The sequence below is a fragment of the Mauremys reevesii genome, linkage group 10, assembly GCF_016161935.1.
Source record: "Mauremys reevesii isolate NIE-2019 linkage group 10, ASM1616193v1, whole genome shotgun sequence".
Classification (NCBI taxonomy): domain Eukaryota; kingdom Metazoa; phylum Chordata; order Testudines; family Geoemydidae; genus Mauremys; species Mauremys reevesii.
In genome coordinates, this window is record NC_052632.1 from 57,209,341 (window position 1) to 57,234,821 (window position 25,481).

The 25,481-nt window shown below is 40.9% G+C and overlaps 1 protein-coding gene across 16 annotated transcripts in view; it reads left to right on the top strand.

Annotated features, from left to right (window-relative positions):
• Positions 1–25,481, top strand: part of RBFOX1 (RNA binding fox-1 homolog 1) — a 2,636,561-nt gene that overhangs the window by 808,485 nt on the left and 1,802,595 nt on the right. The window contains exon 1 of one of the 16 annotated variants that reach the window (XM_039490581.1): positions 5,032–5,132. The exons of the other annotated variants lie outside the window; for them this stretch is intronic. Coding sequence (XP_039346515.1) covers positions 5,106–5,132 — 27 coding nt within the window. The 5' untranslated portion in view covers positions 5,032–5,105. Of the gene's footprint in view, positions 1–5,031; positions 5,133–25,481 lie in introns of those variants that run through there. 16 annotated transcript variants of the gene reach the window in all.

Below are 25,481 nucleotides of genomic sequence, written 5' to 3' on the forward strand. Positions count from 1 at the left end.
GCCATTGGGGGAAGATGCAGGATTGGGAGGGCATTATAGGTCATTTCAGTAACAAATAAGGGATATTTAATTTCTCTTTAGTTCTACGTAATATGACCACGATTTCTATCATTTTAATTAAGCAGCTATAGTTGTGACACAGCAAAATGGTGCCTCATATATATTATCTATCAAAAAGCTATTGGAAATTAGAAACTACTGCTACAACTTCTTGAGTATGGATCTGATTTGGGCTCCAGTCCAGGACAGCATCCCTAGTAAGGAATGCACATAAGCACATCCATAGCATGGACAATGGGACTTTAGCATATGCTTAAAATTAAACACATGATTATGTGCATTTCTGAAAAGGAGCATTGGAGAAGTGCTTGACTGTCCACATTTCTCACTGATTTTGATAGTGTGTTAAGACGAGTGCATGAAGCACTCAGATGTGAAACTCCAAATGACTGTTGTTCATGAGATCGTAAGTTGTTTTCAGTAAAACTCATATTTCACAAAATGTTGCCATAATCTCAATTTTCTAGAGGATACCTAGCTGACAGAAGATCCTTAGCAATCACTGGGTGACATTTCAACAATGTCGTTTGGAGCAGCTCAATAAATTTAGTGGGGAGAGAGCAATTGACAGAACTTCAAGAAACTAAGGCCATTGGCAATTCTATTCCTTCTAGATGACAGGGAGTCTGCCCTCACTATGTTGTTGTGATGGTCATAAAGTAGTTTTATGAGTAACTGATTTTTCAAGTCACTGGCAATTCTGAAAATAACATAAGGTTCAGAGAAGGGCAACTAAAATGATTATGGAGTTGGAATGGGTCCGATATGAAGAGAGATTAAAGAGGCTAGGACTTTTCAGCTTGGAAAAGAGGAATCTAAGGGGGGATATGATAGCAGTATATAAAGTCATGAGTGGTGTAGAGAAAGTGAATAAGGAAAAGTTATTTACTTGTTCCCATAATATAAGAACTAGGGGCCACCAAATGAAATTAATGGGCAGCAGGTTTAAGACAAGTAAAAGGAAGTTCTTCTTCACACAGCACACAGTCAACTTGTGGAACTCTTTGCCTGAGGAGGTTGTGAAGGGTAGGACTATAACAGGGTTTAAAAGAGAACTAGATAAATTCATGGAGGTTAAGTCCATTAATGGCTATTAGCCAGGATGGGTAAGGAATGGTGTCCCTAACCTCTGTGTGTCAGAGGGTGGAGATGGGTGGCAGGAGATAGATCACTTGATCATTACCTGTTAGGTTCACTCCCGCTGGGGCACCTGGCATTGGCCACTGTCGGTAGACAGGATACTGGGCTGGATGGACCTTTGGTCTGACCCAGTATGGCTGTTCTTATATTCACACTATTCTATACATGTACAATTATTTTTCTTGCCATTAACCTGTGTATATCTTAAAGTGTTTTTGATTATCTCTCTTGCTGGTTGCATTCTGTGAGATGTCTCTCTCTCGCACACACACATTCACAAAGGCTACACGGTCTAAATGTTTGATTATCAAATTTCTCAGTGTCTTACTATATACTGATGATTTCTAAGCCTGCCTTTATTCTGTAAGTGCTTTAAATGACAATCGATGGTAGGAGTGTTAGTTGAAACTCTGTCTCAACTGAAGTCAAGAGGAGCTGTGCTGTTGACTTAAATAGAACTAGGATTTCTCCCATTGTCTGTGGGAATTCTGAATGAGGAATCAGACTAAGAGCTACTGCTACAACCTTCAGTGTGTGCACTGTGCATTGTATCTCCCGCCGTGCACATGCCAGTTTCAGCCTTTCAGACCTTCCTTTGCCCCCTTTGAAGGGTCTAGAGTCATCATGGCACTAGTTCTCCAATCCCTGGACATCAGTAAGGAAGGACGGGTTTTGTGGCTGGCCCGTGAATGGTTGCCCTCTCTCCCCTTTATGCACCCAGGAAAGACCAACCACAATCTAACCCTTAATGATACACAAGTGTGTCTTTTGCAAATAGCTATTTAACACCTTACGTTTCAGATCCTTTGGAAAACAAGCTACTTTGTTCTTTAATTCTATGATTGAAATATACAAATAGGCAGTGGCCTAATGGCATAGCAAATGAGTTGAGAAGTGAATTCAGGACATTGGATTCTGAGTCATTAGCAGCTGAGGATGCTGCTAAGGTGACTCACTCTGTTCCCTTGGCCAGAATAGTGGTTGCACCATTCTCAAAGCTGCAGTACTAGCCAACAAAGCAAAAGGAAAATCAAATAATCTGCAAAACTCTTATTAAATAAGTAAATATTAAATTTGACAAAAAAGGGGGATTCTGTAGATATGTTCAGGTGTATCTCAGGTGGGGGGACTGTCTGTGTATGTGTGTGTTAGTTTGTAATGTTTTATAAATGAAAGCAAAACCAGCTAACCACATCAGATAGATAGTCTTGGAGAGCTGTACACACAGATCAAGTACAGTCCAGAACAGGGAGTGATTGTACAACACTGTAATGACACAGCCCGTGTGTCTCAGCCCATGGGTGGCAAGTTTGTAAAAATTTTGGTGGGGCCCAGAACCCGTCCCCAACTCCGCCCCCCCAACTCCGCCCCCACCTGCCTAAGGCTCTGGGAGGGGGCTCGGCGGGGGAGGTCTGGGGTGCAGATCCTGGGCTGGGGATTAGGGTGCAGGAAGGGTGCTGGGTGCAGGCTCTGGGCTGGGGCAGGGGGTGGGTGTGCAGGAGGGGGTGAAGGGTGCAGGCTTTGGGATGGAGTTTGGGGTTGGGAAGGGGTGTGTGGGAAGGGGGAGGGAGTTTGGGGATAGGAGGGAGTGCAGGGTGAGGACTGTGGGGCTGAGGATGAGGGGTACATGATGCAGGAGGGGGCTCAGGGCTAGGGCAGAGGTTTGGAGTGTGGGGTGAGGGCTGTGGATGAGGGTTCATGATGTGGGGACGCTCAGGGCTGGGACAGAGGATTAGGGTGCGGGGGGAATGAGGGCTCTGGCTGGGGCTGAGGGTTTGGGGTTGGAGAGGCTCAGGGTAAGGGCAGCCTGCCTTGCCAGTACTGCGGCAGCAGACAGCAAATCTGCTGGGAGCCCTCCGGGCAGCAGGCAGGGGAGAGGCGCGCTGCGTTCTGTCAGGCAGGGACGCAACACAACGCGGCGGAGGGGGGGGAACACGCGGAGGGGGGGTGGCAGGCAGGGGCTGGGACCTGCTCCAGGCAGGGTCGCGGCGGCGGGGGGAGACCTGCGGTGGCCGGGGCCGATCCAGGCAGGACCGGGGGGCGGGAAGAGACCCAGCTCCAACTATTGCTGGAGCAGGGCGCCCAGCCCTGAATATTGCTGGGGCCCGGGCCCCACACAAATATATAACCTGCCGCCCATGTCTCAGCCATGACTTGAACAACCTAGGGATGAGATTTTAGTTCTGTCTCCATGTCTGTTGCCTTCCTAATTCTTAGCCTTTTCCCTGAGAGTCACAAAGGTGCCGGATGTGTTTGTGGGTTGCGTGATGTGGAGACCTAATCTAAGGAGGGGACTGAAAGCACCAATTCCTTTCATATAGGCCCCTGAACAGCATTCAGCTGATAATTACCAGCCTGGGCTGTTTTCAAAAAATTGACCTCTGATGACAGGCTTTGAATCATGTTACCAGATCTCTTGAGTCATCTAGTTCCCCTTTAAGCGACATTGTAATTTTGGTAAATTACATTGAGCAGAGTGGAAACATTTAAAATAATTGTGTGATAACAAGAAAACAAGCACATGTGAAACCCCATTTCAGTACCTGTGAATCAATTCATTATACTGCATTTCTAAACATTCTGATAATTTTTTACCAATATGAGAAAATGGGGTGAGGGGGTAGGGGGAGTAAAGCAGGTAGAAGTCTTATAGAAGATATAAAAATCATTTTGCTGAAAAATAGTAGCTGCTGTCCTCCTAAATCATTGCTTGTCTGACTCAGAAATCATCCTGTATGACACTGTGCCCCTTTCTCTGTGTCTCAACCAGCCTCACCGAGGTTTTAAGTGGATCAGACAGTTAAACAAGGCAGTCTACAGCCATCTCTTGCTGACAGCAATTTCTTATTCAGAAAACCTTGATCTCATTTACAGAGAATTAAGCTTCATTCCACATCTCTTGAAGCTTTTTTGATTGACAGTTTTAACAAAGCTCCACACCAAAAAGTTCTGAACATTTAAGTGATCCATCATTGATCAGGTAGAAAAAAAAATCCTGCTTTACCTAGTGTTGACTGAATATCCATGCACAAGTAACACATGAGTTCCCTTAGCCCAGATACTGCATGACCCCTCACAGCTATATGACTAAGTTCCCTTCTTACAGACTCTTAATCATAGCAGAGGAAAACCACTTTTAAAAATCTTACCATAATTTTTGCATATCTGTTTGTGCTTCATTTCTTACTAATAATTATAAATTGGCAAATAATTGGTAACAAATCTTTAAAAAATAATAGATTTCCACCCTCCTCCTGTTTGTAAAGCACGTGTAGATATTGTGATTTGTCTGAGTTTCATTATTTAAAATTATTCCCTGAATAATTTCTATTAATAATGTTTTATCTGTAGTTTGTGCATAAGGTCGTCATTATGACTACTCAATATCTGAAATGAAATATCTGAGATGTTTTGATTCAATGGGATGGGTCAATCCTTTCATTTTGCCCGTTGATTGGATTAGCACAGCTGACAGAAACAGGTCTCAGGTGAGAATGCTGGTGCGTAAGAATTCCACACTTGCTTGCTACAAATGCTCTGCAATATACAATTAAAAGCTGCTGTTCTGGTGAATATGCCTGCTGATAAACTCCCTTGCTAGAGTATTAACTGAAACCAAATAGAAAATAGTGTGTGACTGTGAGGGGGCGGATCGGCCCCACACTGGTACAGTGAGGGTTAATCCTTCCCTCCTAGTAGAAGAAGCCAGCTCCCCCTCCCCACTGCTCTGCAGGGCATGCTCCACCTGGAAGTCAGGTATAAAAGCCTGCAGAGCTGCTCAGTCAGGGCGGACCACTGGAGGGGAAGGAAGCTTGTCACTCTTTCCAGCAGAAGAGTGGTCTGCACACCAGGATGCAGAAGCCAGACACGTCCAGACCCGCTGCAGAGGGGAAGCAGAGGATGCCATGGATCTGGTTGAATCTGAGGAAGGGGTAGGAAGTGATCCAGGGAGTCCTTAAAGGGGAATGGTGCTAAGACTGTTCAGGCCGGTGTGTTTCAGGAGGATACCCAACGGACCAGTGGTGAGGAGATCTTGCCACCAACAGGGCCCTGGGTCGGGACCTGGGGCAGGGGATGGGACCGGGTCCCCCTACCTCGGCCACCCACCTTTGAAAGGGGTGGCCCTACACAGGACTAACTACAGAGGGGTTTAGAACATGGACTTGGGGTTAGAGAGACTGTGTTACCTCCTGCCACCTTGACTAAGGGGCTATCGAGGTACTAACCCCACTACAGTGACACAGGCCAAGTTAATTTTTAATATTTCAAATACACTGTCACTGAAAATGTTTTACTCACTTTTGCTAATAATGTGTTTGTTTAATTAAAAGATTTATATGGGGACTAGATGGCTCAAAACATTAATAATGGAATAGTAGTCTTTCTAAATTGCCAGCTCAAATCATCACCAAGTTATTGTAGACAGGAAGCATTCCTATAATAGGCACCTTTGTAGGCAGTCTTAACAGATATGCTGTAGGACTGTGAATGAACAACCTTCTTTGTTTTTCGTTTTTTTTTTAACCCTAGATGTTGGCTTTCCATGGAAGGATAGAGGCACATTGTCAGAACAGTGAGGCGAAGCTTTCACAGATATTTCTTGTTCTATACCTCTTCCATGGCAAACAGAACTATTGTATTCAAGTTCCAAAAAAGGACATGGAAGAATGTAGAACAGTTTCTAGAAGTCAAATTGATGTTTCTTGTTCAGGACCCTTTCAGAAATCTGCTTAGAGTGAAAAAAAATATTTTCTTAGTATTATAAACATAGGATAAAAAGAGAAAAAATCATAGGATAAAAAGAGAAAAAGAGAGAAACGTAAGGTGTTAAATAGCTATTTGCAAAAGACACACTTGTGTATCATTAAGGGTTAGATTGTGGTTGAAGAAGCCATTCCAGGGAAATGAAGAGACACTATGTTAATTTGGTGTAAAATGATTTTAAATTATGTCTTGTAATCTAGACTAGCTTCTCATATGATAAAAGAGACCTGTGGCACCTTATAGACTAATAGAAGTATTGGAACATAAGCTTTCGTGGGTGAATACCCACTTCGTCAGACACATGTGGTGGAAATTTCCAGAGACAGGTATAAATATGCAGGCAAGAATCAGTCTAGAGATAATGAGGTTAGTTCAATCAGGGAGGATGAGGCCCTCTTCTAGCAGTTGAGGTGTGAACACCTTGGGAGGAGAAACTGCTTTTGTAGTTGGCTAGCCATTCACAGTCTTTGTTTAATCCTGAGCTGATGGTGTCAAATTTGCAAATGACCTGAAGTTCAGCAGTTTCTCTTTGGAGTCTGGTCCTGAAGTTTTTTTGCTGCAGGATGGCTATCTTTACATCTGCTACTGTGTGTCCAGGGAGGTTGAAGTGTTCTCCTACAGGTTTTTGTATATTGCCATTCCTATTATCTGATTTGTGTCCATTTATCCTTTTACGTAGGGATTGTCCAGTTTGGCCAATTTACATAGCAGAGGGGCATTTCTGGCACATGATGGCATATATTACATTGGTGGATGTGCAAGTGAATGAACTGGTGATGTTGTGGCTAATCTGATTAGGTCCTGTGATGGTGGTGCTGGTGTAAATATGTGGGCAGAGTTGGCATCGAGGTTTGTTGTATGGATTGGTTCTTGAGTTAGAGTTAGGGTTAGGGTTGTCTGTGACCAAGGACTGGCCTGCCTCCCAAGGCCTGTGAAAGCGAGGGATCATTGTCCAGGATGAGTTGTAGATCACTGATGATGGGTTGGAGAGGTTTTAGCTGTAGGTAATGGCCAGTGGAGTTCTGTTGATGAAATGGGTATTCACCCACAAAAGCTTATGCTCCAATACTTCTGTTAGTCTATAAGGTGCCACAGGACTCTTTGTCGCTTTTTACAGATCCAGACTAACACGGCTACGCCTCTGATACTTCTCATATGATGTTTTCTTCATAAATATAGCCATGGTCTATTGATTTCCTTTCAATATTCTATAATAAATCTTTCGGCTACTGGTAAATTAGGCTTTAGTCATTTTTTTATCTACCTTCCAAGGTTTTGCCTATGTGAGAGAGAGAAAGAGAGAGAGAGTGTATGTGAGTTGTAAAAGCATAGTGCAAATATTTTGAACCAAATTCAGACCTCATATGGCCAGGAAGAACTCTCATTTGAGTCAATGGCCCATGGTCAAAGTCAACAGCCCTTATTGCTGTTTATTTTTATAGGTTTTCAAATCTGCATCATAAAGCTCTCTTCTTTTTGAAATTATGTAGCATGCCCTCTGCAGCTATATAAGTTATTTAAAAAAACAAACTGATGCTGTTCCGAAATATGTGTTTGAAAGATGATTGGCTTTCTTTTAAACAGTTGATAAAACTCTGGAGAACCTGCCTCCTAAATCACTGAGTGGCACATTAATCCCATATCTAATGAGGGCAGATCATCCTCCTGCCATCATAAGTAAAGAGAGGCTCAGATATTCTTTCTTAGGTGGACTGGGAGGAAATGATAGCTATCCATAAAATCTATTGATGTGCTAACCTTTTCTTATATACTGAATTTTGCCATTCTGTATCAGAATATAATATTAGCTATCCTCTCCTAATCTTCATAGTTAATCACAATGGCCTAGAGTTTTAAATATATTTAGGTGTTGCTCCTCTCAGTGTTGCAAAGCCTAAGTGATTTCAATGGCAAAGTCCCATTTTCAAAAGTGATAGATACTTAGGAGCAGGGCCGTCCCTAGCTATTCTGGGGAACAACACAGCCCCCCCCACAGAGGGTGTGTGGAGGGCCCCAGGCCTCCGTGGGGGGACGAGGGGCTTGGCCCCAGGCCTCCACGGGGGCAGGAGTGGTGCTGGCTTTGGAAGCAGGGGAGAACCGCCCCCCTGCACTCACTGGTGGCATGGCTGGGGCCGGGTTGCTGCACTTCCTGCCGCCAGTGAGAGCAGGCCCAACCCTGCTGCAGTCCTCAGGGGAATGGGGGCAGACCAGGGGTGGGAAGGGACAGGGAAGGGGCAGAGCAAGGCAGGGGCTTTGGGGAAGAGGCAGGGCAGGGGCTGGAGCAGCACACAGCTGCACTGGGCACCAGGAAATGTGGTGCCCCAAATTTCCTGGTACCCTACGCAGCTGCGTACTTTGCAAATGGGTAGGGATGGCCCTGCTTAGGAGCCACAGTCCCAATGACTGAGGAGAACAATGCCCAAATATCTTCAAAAGTCTGGGTTCACACACTTTAAAAATCATTATACTGTATGGAAACAACACAGAAATGGGCGGGTCTATAGCCCAAATATCAGCCAGAGTCCAGCAACTGTTGTTAACTGCCATCCAAAGGAATCTCTGGCAGTTCCAAACCTACTGGTGACACCAGTCAGAATTGGCTTGTAGTATTGTGTTACTGTTCCTAATACACATTACATGGATGTGAAGATGTTACAGCCAAAGCATTTGGCATTATGTCAGAAGTAATGCTGAGGAATCCTTGATGATCCAGTTGGCTGAAAATGACTGATAATGATTAATAAAATATATACAAAATCTGGAGATGGCATTTTTTAAAAAGACATTTAAAAATTAATTGCAGTGTCAAGTTTCATATAAGTTTGATAGTTGTTTTTGTGGCATCGCTTTCCTACGTCATTAAGCTAAGCCACAAAGAACTCTTTTTAAGAACCTGTGATTACCACAGTTATAGCTGCTAGGGCAACTGTGGATTAAAGGAGTAATTATACAAAATATCTGTGATTTGCTTCAGCTTCATACACGTGGCTGAGTTTGTATTAATGTCTGATATGGAGTTACATACTGTTAAGGGTCAGTACTAAAGTATCTGTATTTTACATTACATTTTGAACATCCACATTTTAAAGCTAGATTTCCCAGGTTCAAGCTGCAATACATATTCCAGTTTTGGTAGCCACAAATGTGAGCTGATAACATCTTCATTTGCTGCTGTGTTTAAATATGCTTTTGCTGACAGAAAAGTGTCAACAAACAATAGTCATCAACTTCACTGAGGAATGTGGTAGTTCTGGCACCAAGGCAGGTCTTTCTGAACAATAGATGTGCAGTATTATGCAGGTTCTGTATCTATTCTAAAACTCTTGGTTGTTTGACTACAAAGCCCTGAAAAATGGTCCAACCTTTTTGTGTGGTACAGTGCCATCTAGACAGATGGGCATGAATAAAAGCAGCTAAGAACCCATAGTGCCTCAACTGTGATTTCAGAGGGTAGAGTTTTCATTCAGGAAGTACTTAACAGATGTCAATCCAGAGTTAATATGCCTATGAATTAAGAGGATGCTCCATTACTAATACAATTCTAGGCTGGATAAACTCATATGCTGTGATAGCCTTTGACCTGTGGCACCAATGCAGAGGCATAGGACCCTCAATTGAGGGCCCATGCCTGCACACATCTGTCTAATCTGCCATACTACCACTAATAGAAGTTTTCTGACTCTAGTTTAGTTTCTCGTTTTAGTCCAGTTATTTTCTCTTCTGGTTCTCCTTCCATCTTTCAGTTCAGGTCTTAAATTTAATTATCTTGCTGCTTATTTCATCCTTGTCCATTGTCCAGTGACATGCTCATGTAGGTCAGAGGTTGTGGAGCCTCATAGACAGGTGATGGGATGTTACCCCAATCTTAAGGAGGCATGGGGGTTGTGGGGCAGGAGCAGATGTTGCAGTCAAATAAATGGCTGCAGTGGATAACATAGGTACCCAGACCCCACAAGCCCTGCCATGGAGGCCACATACTCAAAGTTTTGCTGTGGATAGAATATCAGGGTTGGAAGGGACCTCAGGAGGTCATCTAGTCCAATCCCCTGCTCAAAGCAGGGCCAATCCCCACACAGATACCTAAATGGCCCCCTCAAGGATTGAGCTTACAACCCTGGGTTTAGCAGGCCAATGCTCAAACCACTGAGCTATCTTTCCCCCCAGACCATAACAGAGGTACAGCGATGCAGTGAAAAGAGACAGAGATATATATCCTATGGATGGGCCCTCTCTCAGATTAATAGTGATTGGATACCATTAGAAATAGGACAATTTTGCAATTATTTCCAGATAACTTCTATTTTAAGGGAATTTTTTAAAAATACCTTAAAGCAACTTTGAAACTGCCTGAGTGTCTGTGCTTTCAAGTAGGATCTGGACATCATTCCTTACCAGCTTAATGAGGTTTGGCATCTAGTAGGACAAGCAGTGCTTAAAAATTACAACTCCACAGAGACAGAACACAGTCATGTTCACTGAATGGAAACACTGAACAATTGCAAGTATATCTACAATTATTTTTGTAATTGTATTTCTACATTTATCTGCGATAAACAGGCCAGATCCTCAGCTGGTGAAAGTGGATCTATGCCAGTTTACAGCAGTTGAAGATTTGGCTCTTGTTTAGGTCACTAAGAGTATAACAACAAATTGTTGCAGTTCTCTCTTTTAATCCTTAGAATGGGGTCACTGGATGTGACAGCTTGCTTAAATGTCCAGCCGAAACCAATATTATCTAGATTTCCAAAGACAAACTGTGAGCCTGAAGCGTGTCCCCACTAGCGAAAAAATCACACTGTACCCATATCCAAATGCTCAAAGTACGCTATTTGATGTTTGGTGAAATACATTTCCTAGTGGACTGAGGTCATATGGTAAAAGAACATAACCCCAGAGCAGGGAATAGCAGCCGATCAAGCTGTCACAGCACATTATCTCTTTCAACTATTACAGCACCAGGCACTATAAAGTATCTGGCACTATGACTGTGCTTGAAAGATAGTGAAAAAGGTTTTCTGTTGGTGATGAAATAGCTGTTGGCCAAAATGGCTATATTCCAACTGAGGAAGACTTGTTCCTATTAATTGACATCCAACCTACTTCATTGGCCTAATGCAAAGTGTTGACAACCTACATGAAATGATCATCCTTCTAAAGGAAATTAATATGAAGTATGCAATCAAGCAAAGCACGTAGAGTTCTATACCGAATGGTTTGCTCTGCTGCTATGACTGCTGAGTGCTATTTTAGACAAGTGCTCTCCCTTAAGACTTGCTTTCATAGCACCATCATGCAGAAGAAATAAAAAAATTGATATTACTTTCAACGTATACTAATTGGCTGTTAGTAATCCACCTAATGGATTAATGGTGATATAATTTTATCCATCGTGTCTGACAGAGCTGCTAAAGGGAAAAGAGATGTTACTAAACTACTGTAAATAAAAATCTCTCTAGAAAGCGTTGTTGGTAAATAAAACAAACCTCTGTAACTATTTTTTTTCTGAATTTAGGTTTGGGTGGCATATGACAAAAATGCTTTTCACATTGAAAAATACGTATTAAGATTACCTTTTATTTACCTAGTCAATTATGATTTAATATGTATATATATTTCCCTTTGGTACATTCCCAAAGGATCACAAAGCCCTTTAAAACTAAGAGGCTAATGATACACAGGGAATGTTAAATCCATAATTGAAATGCAGGCTTCTATGGAATAAAACAAGACAACTGCTTAACAGTGCACAGTAATGCGATGCTGCAGGTAGTACATGAAGTGTAGAATATTGTATCCAACTGTAACTAGAAGAGGAATTTTAGGTAGGTGGAATGTAATTTAGCCAGGATGCTGCAGTTAATATTACCTCTACTTTGTCATAAAGTACCATGGGACCTTTAATGATGGCTGGTGATACAGAACTCAGATTTACTTTATTATTACTATTATTAATCATGTTTATTACAGTAGTGCCTAAAGACCAACCACGAATGGGGTCCATTGTGCTAGGCACTCTATAAACATAGAGTGGCAGACAGTCCTTGCAATGAAGAGCTTACAGTCTAATACGTGAGACAGACACAGGGTCAGGGAAAGGGGTCTAACACACAAGCACAGTGAACAATGTGATGGTGGCAAACATCATGCTAGGTCCATGGTGGGTTTTTTGGGGAGAGGCGGGGGGGTTGGTTGGTTGGTTTTGTGGGGGAGTGCTTAATTGGAGGGAGAGATTAAGCTAAATGTAAAAGAAAGTGAAGGGAGTGGGGATGTTGAACAGAAGTAGGGGAGGGGACAAAGCAGGGGAGAAGAGTGTGAGAGGGGTAGAAGAGTAGGTGGGTGGAGTGGAACCAAGGTGAAGCAACTCTGAAGGGCGGGTAGGGAGAGGGTTGGAGGAAACAGCCAATCTGCACAGTCAGAGAAAGTTCATACAAGACTGTAGAAAGTTGTCTGAATGTCCAAAGGTCCTTACTTGGGCTGCTTCCGCAGGAGATCCTTCTGGTTGGGGTTTCTGGATGATTCCTCTCTGCTGTTTTCCTCTTTCAAAAGATGACAGCTCTTGAGTTACAGTGACTTTAAACAGACATTGTTTCCATTATGACTCAGAATAAAAATGCCACCTACTGAATCATCTGTATAACTTTTAGCAGCATCTAGGTATTCAGTGTGAGATATTTCATCCAATACTGACAGCAGCAAAACCTCTTAGTTTGCTAGATCTGACAAGATCATAACACAAGATAGTATGACTTCATGATTTTAGAGGTGATGCACAGAATGTTTTCTGGGTTGTTTTTTTCTCTTGTTCATATTAGGTGGAATTTAGAAAAGTCAATTTATGACAAAATCAGTCAACTTTCTGTGATGTTAACCTCATTTTGTTGGTGGAAAAACTGATCCATCTGCTTAAGGAATGGAGAAAGGAATTATTTTTAATCATTTATAATGTATAGAAATTGGCTTCAGCCCTCTAGTGGTGCTGTCTGTGTTCTATGTTTAGAACCCTGCCAGAGCATCAGTTACATTGACTTAGGTGCTGTCCACACTGGCGCTGTCAGTAGGAGACGCTCTCCTGCTGCCATAGCTTTTGCATCTCGTGGAGGTGGAGTGATTATGCTGATGGGAGAGCACTCTTCTGTTGACATAGTGCATCTTCCCCAGACGTGCTGCATCAGTGCAGCTGTGCCGATGTAGCACCTTAGTGTAGACTTGCCCGGAGTGACTCAAGCTCACAAGGCTCAGGCTTTGGGGCTAAAAACCTCAGTGCAGAGGTTCCTGCTTGGGCTAGAGCCTGGCCTCTGAGACCCTTCACTCTCACCGGGTTTCAGAGACCAGGCTCCAGTCCGAGCAAAAACAGTTGTACTCCTATTTTTTGCCTGAGTTATTTAACATGGGGCCTGAGACTCAGCACTGCAGATTTTTCTTTGCAGTAGGGTGACCAGATGTCCCGATTTTATAGGGAGAGTCCTGATTTTTTAGTCTTTTTCTTTTATAGGCTCCTATTACCCCCCACCCCCTGTCCTGATTTTTCACACTTGCTGTCTGGTCACCCTGCTTTTCAGTGTTGATGTACCATGAGAAGCTTCAGGAAAATAATCCACCTTTTCCGTTTGTATTTGGCAAACACTGATTCTCTCCCTCACTGCTCCCTTACTTGTGGAGCACAAATCAACTTGTTCTCCTTTGCTGCCTTCTGTATTGTTATAAGCATTGCTGGAATGTATGACCTACTATGCAGGACAATAGTAGCTTTAGAAGGCCATTATGTGATTACAAACCTGTATGTTGTTCCTTGCATTGTGGATAGAGAATGGGATGTCAGTGTTTGAGGCAAGATGTCCACTGATGGATTGTTCGTTATTTTTTGGTAAGGGTCTCAGAAGCCTTTGGCTATAAGGCATCTAATAGAGTAAAATTATTTTAAAGTACACATTTAGTGTGTATTTCCAAATGTATTGAAACTAATTAACAAAAGAGAGAGAAATAAGCTCTCTTAGAAAATGTTAATTAATACTTAAAAAAAAAACTTCTTTGTCAATTTATTCCACTTCTCTTTTTCAATAAGTTAAATCACACAGCTTAAATGCTGTTGTCCTCCTGAGCCTTGACAATGGATCCTCAAATTCAAAGATGACTGTAGTCTAGTGGTCTGAAAACAGGATTAAGAGAGAGGAACTCCTGAAATCTAATCCAAGTCTTGAGAATGGCTCCCTCTTTGCTTGAACACTTTCCTCAGTTTCTGCAACAAAAGAAATATAAATATTTGTGTTAAAAGATAGTTGTGAACATTAATTAGTTGGGCCCAGTACTAAAAACCCTTAGTTCTGTGAGTTCTCATTCAAATAGTCTTAATGCAGAACAAGACAGGTCATGACTTCCTGTCACCTATTTTGTCTAGTAGACTACATTCTCTGTATGAAATAGTCTCATGTTAAAAATTAAACCTGGTAAAGTTTGAGTCAATTTAACTAACAACAAACTAGCAGATTTTTAAAAGGCATGATGCAGTAAGAGAAAGAGAGTGCTATTAAAGATATGACATATTTCCACACTAGTGCTTGAAGAGTTGCATTATTGTAACTGAAGATATCACTATAATACTATGCATGTTGAATGCAAGAATCATGATCAGGAGATAGAGTCTACTAAAAAGAAATAGGCAGAAATAAATCAAGAGTCTTTGATATCCACAAAATGAAAGCAGTGTTATCAGAGCAATAAAATACCAGATAAATGATAAAACAGGTAGACAGAACTGCTGAGAAGTTTGATGCGAGAGGCTTCATAAATATACCAACTGGAAAGGCATTGCAGATCCTTACAACAGGGTGATCATCTGCAAAACCCAGGCTTAAAACAAAACAATCTTGGGAAAAGTTAGAGCAAGAAACTAAGAATCAGGACCTTCTGACTTTTCCACATGCTCATTCTGTAACCTTTAGCAAGACAGTTAAGGTAGAATGTCAGTTAAATAATTCACTTATTTAACTCTTTTGATGCTTAATGGTTGTAAAACTCTTTGAAATCCCAGATGAAAGGTACTCTAAATGTATTGTATCATCATTATTACCCTTTACTATTTACTACCCTTAAAAACTCCAGCAATGACCATGAAAACAAAAGGGAAGAAATTACTATAATAATAATGTAGATAACTTGCTACTTCTAAAGGCAGTCCAAAAATGGTTTTAGTTTTCAATGCATGAAAGGAGCTGTCCCTATAATGTAGGTTATATCAAGGGTAAAATAAAGGGTCAGGTGACTGTCTAACAGGTTGGATTTGGAAAGAGCAGAAGAATTAAGAATCAGATTTTCAACCTGAGGATTTATTTTTGATAGAATGAGCAAAGAAAATCTATTCAGCCACTCTATGTGCTTCACTGATTACTGGAAAGCTTTTGTCTGTACCTGTCATACACATACTGTAAATAGATACTGATGCTTAATATGAGTTTCTCAGCTCACATAATGTATTAGAACAGAATTCGTACAAAAGTCAGAAGTCAAAGCTTCAGAATGAATGGTATACTTGTTTGAGATTGGAAAAGGCCTTTGACAGGACTTCATTCACATAGCAAGACTCAATTCTTTCTTTTTATAAGATGATAATGAGAAAAGATTTCCATCTCTGTGCAGATGGAGTCAAAAATAGGGACCAGCCAATTAGTTTGGAATAGTTATTTTTCCTCTGAATTACAAATTGGCCAAAATCAGAACATCAAATGCATTTTTATATGAAACTTCAAATCTGAACCTGACTCTACACTTTTCTTTGAGTTGGATTCAAAACCAAAAGATCTTTTATTCCATTTCCATTTCAAATATACCTGAAGTCTTGTGAGATCACCTGTCTGGGGAGACTTCTACCATTTGGTGCTTAATTCTTACCTGAACACCTTTACCAAGACTTAAACACTATTAAATCTGAACCTAAATTCTAGTTAAGCTCTGTAATAGGCTTCCAAGGGAGGCTGTGGAATCCCCATCATTGCAGGTTTTTAAAAACAGATTAGACAAACACCTGTCAGGAATCATCTAGGTTTACTTGGTCCTGCCACAGCACAGGGAGCTGGACTTGATGACCTCTCAAGGTCCCTTCCAGTTCTACATTTCTATGATTCTGGGGCAACGCATAGTCTAACCCCCTGAATAATAGACTCCTTGTCCTCCTGTACAGAGTCTCAAGCAAGAAGGGACTCATTGTTTTACCTACCACTGGGGCATGATTCCAGTTTGTAGGTTGCAGGTACAGCTCCCCAGCACATCAGGGACCTCACTAAACATGGTTGGCTGAAACTTGCCAGAGACAATGCTGCTTTTGTCCTTTCCAGACTCAGTTCTGCTACCACAGATATATCCAGCCTAGTCTGAATCTGATTAATCTTGTCCACAAAACTAATTGCAGTAAGAAATGCTTGACTCTCTTTCCAAGCAAAGGAGTCCAGATTCACCAGCTGGGTTGGGTAAGATTCCATTGATTTGGCTCGGCAAACAAAATGGTGACAGAACAGAGCTTTGCCTGTACAACAGTGTAAGGTTTGAAAGGCTCTCTGAGCTGGTCATGGTAAGAGTCTGACATAATCTGTCACCTGTATATACTAAAGTGACACATACAAAGAGTTTACAGGAGTCACTGCATCATTGATAAAGAAAACAGTTGACTGTTATGCCCTATGAGGCTATTAATATTGTGGTTTGATATCTGTATAGAATTCTCTCTGCGAGAAACCTAAACCCCAAAGGAATGGGTGCAAACTTGAGTTCTGACTAGAAGAGATGACAGTCTGACCGTAATGGAGGTATAATCCTCATCTCCCCAATATCAATTTAAAACCAACTTCTAAGGTGGACCTATATTTCTAGAAATTACCTGAAATAACCTTGAACCATCCCATGATTGTCTGGTAGCCATTATATCTCTAGTTTTCACATAAGAGCTATCCTGCACATGGACATTAAAGTTACCCAGCGTGACAGTTGTGACTGGAAACCAGGAGTCCTGACTTCCAGCCCCATACTTCAATCACTAGACCACACTTCACAGTTTTATGATACAGTGTGGCTAATCCACATAAACATATCTCTCACGTACTTCAGAGTGTGGTAGATAAATTGATAATGGATATCAGGAGGTAAATGGAATGCAAGCGTACTCAGCAACCAAATGAATTGGAGTGGGGCAGATACTAAAATGAATGAGGTCTTTATGATGAGAGAGCTTATCTTGAAAGCATCTGCTGCAGTGGAGTCTGTATATCTGTGGACACTGAGAAGATAGCAAAGATATTAAACACAAAAGGGTGACTCAAACTGCAAAGTTGATCTGAAAGGGCCCTTAGTATTCAATTGCAATTAGTGTATATTCAGAAAGTGTCACTTTCCCTAAGTAGCCACTAGAGGAATAAGGCACACTGCCAAAGAAGTCAGCAGGCAGAGTTTTTGCATTGATCCCACATATTTATACAGGGTCATTTATACCATCTGCTGTACAGCTGTCTTTTTCAGGGAAGAAATGTGAACACCTGGAGATATCAGTGTTGAAAGACTGTTTAGAGGGGAAACACCTTTTGCCTCATTCAAAAACCATGAAAAGAAAGAACCTTGGTATCTCAGAAACTGACGTTTGGTAATGAGGAGGGAAATAGTGGAATCATACTTTTCTCCTTGGAGTTACTCTTCTGCTGGCGGGTGGGGGGGAAAAGAAATGTGAAAAGTAATAATGTGTATAAATCCCCCTGTTTACTAAGTGCAACTGGCTGTTCCAAAGTAACGTAATGAAATTGTGATCACTGATCATTAAAAAGCAAAGCCAACAAAATGGTATCACTCAGCAAATAGCTGTTATAAAATCAAGTTAATAGTGCTTAACAGGCCAAAAAAACCCCAGTTCTTCTGAGTTATCTTCCTTTATGTGATCATTCCGAGTATATCTACAGTGGTGGTATTACAGGCAAAGTTATTACACTCAAGATTTTTTTGAAAAGTGTGAGGTTCTTTTTTGTGTCTTCCTCCCCCGATTATTGTACATGTCCTGATAGGAAGGTAAGTCAGGGAATGTGACCATATTGATTCATAATGAGCAGAACATTCTCTACCAATAGGAAACATTTTGTTCAGCACTCCTTTTCTCCATATTATTGTTACTATAAAACATGCATATAGTGGTGTAGATTTACTGGGCACTTTTCACACATACACACTTTGGATATCCTCTGCCCCAAACAACTTAGAATCTAAACAATACAAGAGAAAAGAACAAATAGAATATAGACTGTGTCTCTGTATGCAGTGGAAGTGGATGAATTTTGAAGCGTGGGGGAAGGTAGACATCAGTTCTGTGATAGCAATACTGAATGTGCTTCAGATATTAGGTTGTCATTTTTTAAGCTTCTTCAGGTAATGCACCAGATTCTGGATTAGTTTGACTATGGCGAGGTTGGCAGAGTACAGAAAGTGCTAAGGAAACATAGTAATGTCTGGACTGAGAATGATCCTAAATCATCTGACATACGGGTGTATTTGAGACATACTGTACAGATCAAGACTTTAATTTTATAGAAGAGTTGCTTGTTTGTTCAGCTACTTCCAGAGGCCCTGTCACCCTGACAACTATTAGTCTTGGAACAGAAAATTACAGCTCTGACTAGGATTGATATTTCAGTGAGTTTGAAAAATTGTTGTGAGGAGTAGTTTCCCGAACGATACATGAATTTATGGCTATGTCTGGAAACGAGATCTTAAGGCCATTTGTTGACCCAGAGAAGATTTTCAAAAGCATACTTGGTAATTCTGTGCCTAACTCTGATTGGAAGTGCTGAATTATTTAGTCTGCAACTTTGAAAACTCAAAATGTATGGATGCTGCAACGCCCAACCCTATGTCTGTGTTTCCTATGGTGGTTTCCATTTTTCACATCATATGCAATAATTGTCCAATAGTACTAAATCTAAATAGATGCAGTCACTGTATTCTGTTTAAAAAATGACTGATTATTTAAAACATATCACTAGGATACAATATATGACAAAGAACACCTGCTCTAAAAAATATAGGTTTACAACAGTTTTTAACCTTTAATTATGTGTTTTAATAAATGGATTTCCAACTGAAAATCCTGCAGTGTTCAATGATATATCCCACTGAGTGCTGGCAGAAATAGTGAGGACTTCTTCACAAAACCAGCTTTAGTGTAGTCAGGGATGGGGCCCCATTGTGGTAGGCACTGTACACACACATAACAGAAAGATGGTCCCTGCCTATGAGATCTTACAGTCTAAGTTTATGGAAAGAGACAACAGACGGATACAACATACAGACAGGGAGAGCACAAAGTAGCAAGTTTGATTATGTAGTGTTGTTGTAGCTATGTTGGTCCCAGGATATTAGAGAGACGAGGTGGGTGAGAATATCTTTCATTGGACCAGCATTTCCCAGACCTGAAAAAGAGCTCTGTGTGGCTTGAAAGCTTGTTTCTCTCACCAAGAGAAGTTGGTACAATACAAGGTGATTATCACATTATAAACAATGGTCACAGCACACCAACTGCCTTGCCAAATGTTTTTTAGGTATCACAGCAGAAGCAAGTGTGACATGTGAGATCGTAGAAGTGGAGAAACTTCAAAGACTATTATATTGAGATGTGCAAGACTCTGTGGGCACATGGGATAGTCATAGCCTATTGTGTCGCTTGTTCTCTGAGTGGGTTTCCTATGGAATTTGTAATCACTGGTGGGTAATTCACGCAGAGTCCCAATGAAGGTTATGCAGATACCCAAACCTTTGATGGGAGAAGGGCCATTGACTGATTTTGCTTATTTCAGGAGGCCTGAAGAATAAGGCCCCAAACTGTGAAAAGAGCCAGCCTGCTCTGACTCAAAGGAAGACTTGCTCTGGAATGAAGAACTGAAAAACGTATGTATGGACCTACTAGGATCCAAGAAAGGTTTGGCTAGAGACCTAAGTGGATGCCCTTGAGGAGACCACAGAGTGGGCAGAAGTGCAGTCAACCCCAGAACTGTGACAGTGCGTTCCTGGGGATTCTGGTCGGTGCATACACAAGCAAAAATTGGATTGATAGGCAATAAAGGCTGGTGCTGTTGGTGAAATGGTCAATGGTTGGATATCATATATCAGATGGTAGGTAGGGCCAGGCCTGGTCTATACGGGTGGGGGGAGGGAATCGATCTAAATAACGTAGCTGAAGTCGACGTACTTAGATCTACTAACCGTGGTGTCTTCACAGTGGTAAGTCGACAGCTGACGCTCTCCCGTCAACTCCGCCTGTGCCTCTCGCCCCAGTGGAGTACCGGAGTCAACGGGAGAGTGCTCAGCGGTCGATTTATCGTGTCTAGATTAGACACGATAAATCGACCCCTGCTGGATCAATCCCTGCCTGTCGATCCATCAGGTAATGTAGACAAGCACCATGAAAGGTGTCGAAAGCTAAGATAAATAGCTGACGTTTTATTTGATGGAAAAGGTTACAATAATGAGTGAAACTTTTCCAGCATTTTGCCCTGATTTCTTAAAGGGAATGTTAAGTTAAATTTTATTTAGGATCCTATCTGGTGCACTCTTTATTCAGGCAAATTTTCTTAATGGGAGCTTTGTCAAAATAGGGAGTAAAGAATGCAGAAAAGGACGGTGAGCAGGTGTCTTTCCTAACCAACACCAAAACAACGTCCACGTGCTCTGCAGAGGCCAAATTTCTTGCTGGTGTTTGGTATTATTAACACAGAAACTAACAATAAGAAAAGATAAAGTTCAGTGTAAGTCACTTCCCCAAACTTGGAAGGATTTCCTAGGATTCCTCCCTCAGGGTTGCTCAGCTCCCTCGCTCCACAGCTCCTGGCTTTTCCTCTAGAGAGCCATTCCCTCCTCTTTTATATCTGTGATGGTTAACCAGCTACCTTCCTCACTGAGTCAGCATAATCCACTTAATATTTCTCCAGGAGGATCAACTCCTGCTCTGAGTGTGGGATGGTTTCAAGCAAACGCGGCCAGCCTTTTACAAGAGTCCTTTGATTTTCTTAAATTAATACTTATTACCAGTAAGATAAACCACTTCCTGCACTACTAGTACTAATGGGACCTGTGGCCCCTTCCACCTAAGCACATGGAAGGGAGCAAAGGCAGGTGAAACTGGGGCAAGGAGCATTTGCAGCCCACTATTTGTAAGCTTATAAATGGCCTTTTGATCCCCTGTCCCATGAGGTCAGAAGAAGCTGAGAGCCTGAGGGAGGCCGTCTCCAGAGCATGCTTCCCGCAGAACCCGATGAATATCCATCTGGGAATTAATGCTGCTCCAGGCATCCTTAACACCCACTCCATGCCTGCATTCCTTTTAGGGAGCGGAGACTATTGAATGGGCAGAGGAAATGTCTGGTGTCAGGGGGATATGGGAGCCATGCAGCATGCCTTATTGATAATTAAAATCAGAAAAGATTAACAAGAACATTCAGTAGAGTCTAGCATTCAGTAGAGTCTAGCAGAAACAGCCAGCAATTTTGCAACTGTGACAGCTGAAAGTTCCACAATTCTGATGTATATATATTGTTTTGATTAAACCACTTGCCAGCCCTATTTACAACAAGAGCTGGCTGAAAAATGCAATTTCTGTGCCACTGAATATGCCAAGGTTTTTGAAAAATTTAAAATAAAAACCTCTGTATTTTTCAGAAAATTTTGATTTTACAAGTATTAAAATCAGAAAATCTTTCCAAAGGGAGTTTCCCAACCAGGTCTAATCAGTGCTAGTATATGCTTAAGTTAGTTCACTATTTTGGGATCAGAGTTATAATTCAGCATTGTGGAATGGCTAGAAGTCTCCAGCATTAACTGCAGTAGCCATGCTTGCAGGTTGTTTCTCAAGCCTCTGATAAAAATTTCAAGTGGTTTATGAAGTCATCCAAAACTTTAGAATTGTACAATTGGCAAGTAATACCAGATCCTTTATTTTATAATCTACTTATTGTGATTTATTATACATTCTGGTGTTTCAAAAGCTCTTTCCTATACATTTTCTTCCAGTTAAGTAAATTAAATAAAATGTAGCATCACATGACGGTAAGAGAAGCGATACAGAAAATAATTGGCAATACAGTATTGATATATGCTTGGTGCAGTAATAGCAAAATGTCATCAATCATCTGTGCTCATGTTTGATGGCATCATGTAAACTAATTCAGGGTGGATGTCCTCTGCTTTAACCTTGGGTGTGTTTGCAATTTACTGTGGAGGAAAGTAATAATCCTTTATTAACTGGTAGGTGTGAAACATGCTGTATCAAGAGGGGAGGGAAATTAGAATTGGTGTCAAAATGTGTCCTGAGACAAAATTGTTTTTGTTCTCTGCACCTTTCTCGGCAGTCTGGTAAACTGGAACAGTCAGTATTAAACATTCTGAACTCTCTCTTAGTGTGTATATATAGAGTGAGAGAGAGAGAGAGAGAGAGAGAGATCATAAAGGCACACACATCTTTGATCTTGCTACAGCTTTAATTCTAAAGAACCTGCATAAGATAGCATTATGCATTAAGACACTTGTAATTAGGTACTTGTAGTAATGACCCATTCTCAGACAAAATAGTTCTGTTACTCATTTTCCATTAACTGCACTGAGAGTTTATTTGCTGAGAACTGGGTTTAATTCAATTAGCAGGAATTGAGACATTTACAACACAAGGTATATTAGCATAGTACTTTGTTTGTAATGAAAGCCAAAAGCATTTAGTGGAAGAGCTAATTATCTGAGATTTTCCTTCTTATAATAGGAAAAGGTTTATTCAAAATTTTAGCACTCTGTTTTTCAAAATCCCTTAAGCTTTAATTAATGGTTAAGAGAGAGAGAGAGGAGATGCATGGAAAAGGTTCAAAAGAGTCTTCTCTTAAATTCATAATCGAGTAAAAGCAACTGATTTGAAGTGATTTTCATTTTTAATTTGAAAATTCTGCAGTATCAGCAGCCTTTTCCATTTTAATAGGTAAGCTAACAGTGAAGTAAATTTACCAGAGAGGAAAGATGCCCATTTTTGGTCAACAAGAAAATATATTTCCAGGAATAAGGATTGATAAATTCTGTAACATGCTTGTGTTGTGTGCTGATCTGTTGCAAAACTCTTGTACTGTTAAACTACAAGGTTCTATGTAGATAGTGTAAATTCCAAAAGCCATGTTACAGATTCAGATTGTCCTTAATTATCAAGCAGTTTTTTGTTCTGGCTGTTTAATAACTTTCTGTTGAAGTACCATTTCTGCCTGTTTCTTTGGTACAGTGTGTCTGTGCTAAACACTGGACTGATTAGTATGCCTCCAAAGAGGCACAATGCACAGAGACTGGAATGAAGGTTCTGCTGCCTCTGATAAAACATGTTCTCTCGCTACCTGTCAGTTTGCTTCTAGATCTTTGCATGGTCTTGCAAGTGTCTATATCATGATACAGAATTTTGGGTTGAATCCTATTTTCAATCAATGTCAATAGCCAAACTCTGTGTAAAATCAATGGGAGTAGGATCCAGCCCATAAATAGACAAATATAACCAAATATTCCTAGAAGAGTTGAACAGCCTTCCTAAAAGCCTTTACCTAAATCAACTGAAACTCACTAGTATTACATTGGTTCTATGGGGCAGAAGACTAGACAGCAGTTTGTTTGCCCTGTACTAATAGCTGCTTGTTACATAGAAAAAGTGTTTATGTTTGGTAAGGTCAAAGTTCCCTCTTCTAAAAAGTCCTTCATCTCCCCATCCTCATTGAATTCCATCATCTTGCCCTTAAAGGTTCCGCTGTTCTTTTGATTCAGTAGTTTTCTGTCTATGCCAACATTCAAGCATCAAAGGCAGCCCTGAGCCAGGGCTGCTGTGTCATTCCTTATGGATTTAGCAGCAATTTCCTTTAAAACACAGTTGCTTTCCCTGCCTCCAGTTCATTCCATTGGCTCCAAACTAAACACTGCAGAGTTTGGACTATATCAGGCTGAATCACATTGTCTTCTTTTTTTATAGTTCATCTCATACATTTTTAGTTTTGTGAGAATATTAAAGGAAAACTTAGGGAAAAACATATTTGCCAAACCAAGAATGCAGTTAATATGACAGCCCAAAGTAATTTTTTTCCTTTCTTCCTATAAATCCCCCAGGAAAAAAAACAGCTTTCTGTGGAGATGCTGAGAGCAAAACCAGCTTGCTTTATCCAGAAATTAATATTTCCTAGTTTGCTGTCTACTGTTTCTATTCAAAACAAATTCATGTACTGAGATTTGCTGCTCTGTAAATTACTGTTGAGTTCTTATATTAACATAATTCTAATAGTAATCCGTTATTTGTGTTTACCAAGTATAACTGATATTTACTGTACCAAATTGCTCTAGTTTTGTTCATTAGGATTTGTTACATTGTATTAACATTTCATTATTATTTCTGTGTACATCACCACATGAACGTTATTATTTGCCCTTTCTCCTCCTTTGTCTTTCCTTAATAAGAATTACTGTGGTACTGGTTGCTGCTAAATCAGTTTCTCTTATGTTTAATTTTTGCAGTTTGGTTGGTGGGAGTTGTAATTACAGCAGGGCAAATATTTCAAATAAAAAGAAATCCACCATGAATATTAGTTTGACTATTTAAACATATTTGCTTTGACAGTGTTTGTAACTTTTTTGTGTTTATTTTCTACAAGATGAGTTGACCTTCATTAAATAAGTTTGCTGGCATCAAACTTTAAACAAATATTTCAGAATATTTGCAGTAAGAGAATTTTAAATTTGTAATTGTGAATATTCACATGAAAAAAGAGCGAGGCTTATTCAGACATGAGGCAGAAGCATACCATATGACTTCTCCATCCTATGAACTAGCTGCACTAGTTTGAAGGCCACTCTGTTTCAAAAAAGTTGTTTACATCTGTGATTTCAGATATTCCTAATTTTTGGTAGGCATTATATGACCTTAGACATTTCACTCCTTCCCCATTGGCTGATATTAGCTAAAGAATGTGTGTGATTGGTCTTCATCGTCTCTTGTAGCCCATCTGACAATAAATCATATTTTCAGTACCACCCACTGTGTGGCCCAGTTATGTATTATATCTTGTCACCAGAGCAACCCTACTCAAAAGTGTGAGGGTCATATTAGGAGAATTTGGAGTATATGATTTCTTTTTTTCAGTGAATTTAGTGCTTAAGTGGCAGACTGTGCTTGGCCCATATGTGGGTGAGCAAGCAGAGGGAGGCCATAAGAAACTCTCTGTAACCCTGAACCCTTGGCACAAGTACAATTCTTCTGAGTGCAGGGAGTGCTCTCTGTTAGTGCCCCACCATTACCTTCTCTGCCCTGACTAGCATACCTGGCTACCTACAGGGGTAGCTCATGCTGCATTCCCTTAAGTGGTGATGCAACAGGTGCATTTCACTATGCACCAGGAAACTGCAGGAGGCAATTTGTTCCCTTTAGGGTAGGACAGCACCACATAACCCCCGCATGGGCCTATGATTACCTGGAGTTGAGAAAATACAACCCACTCCCT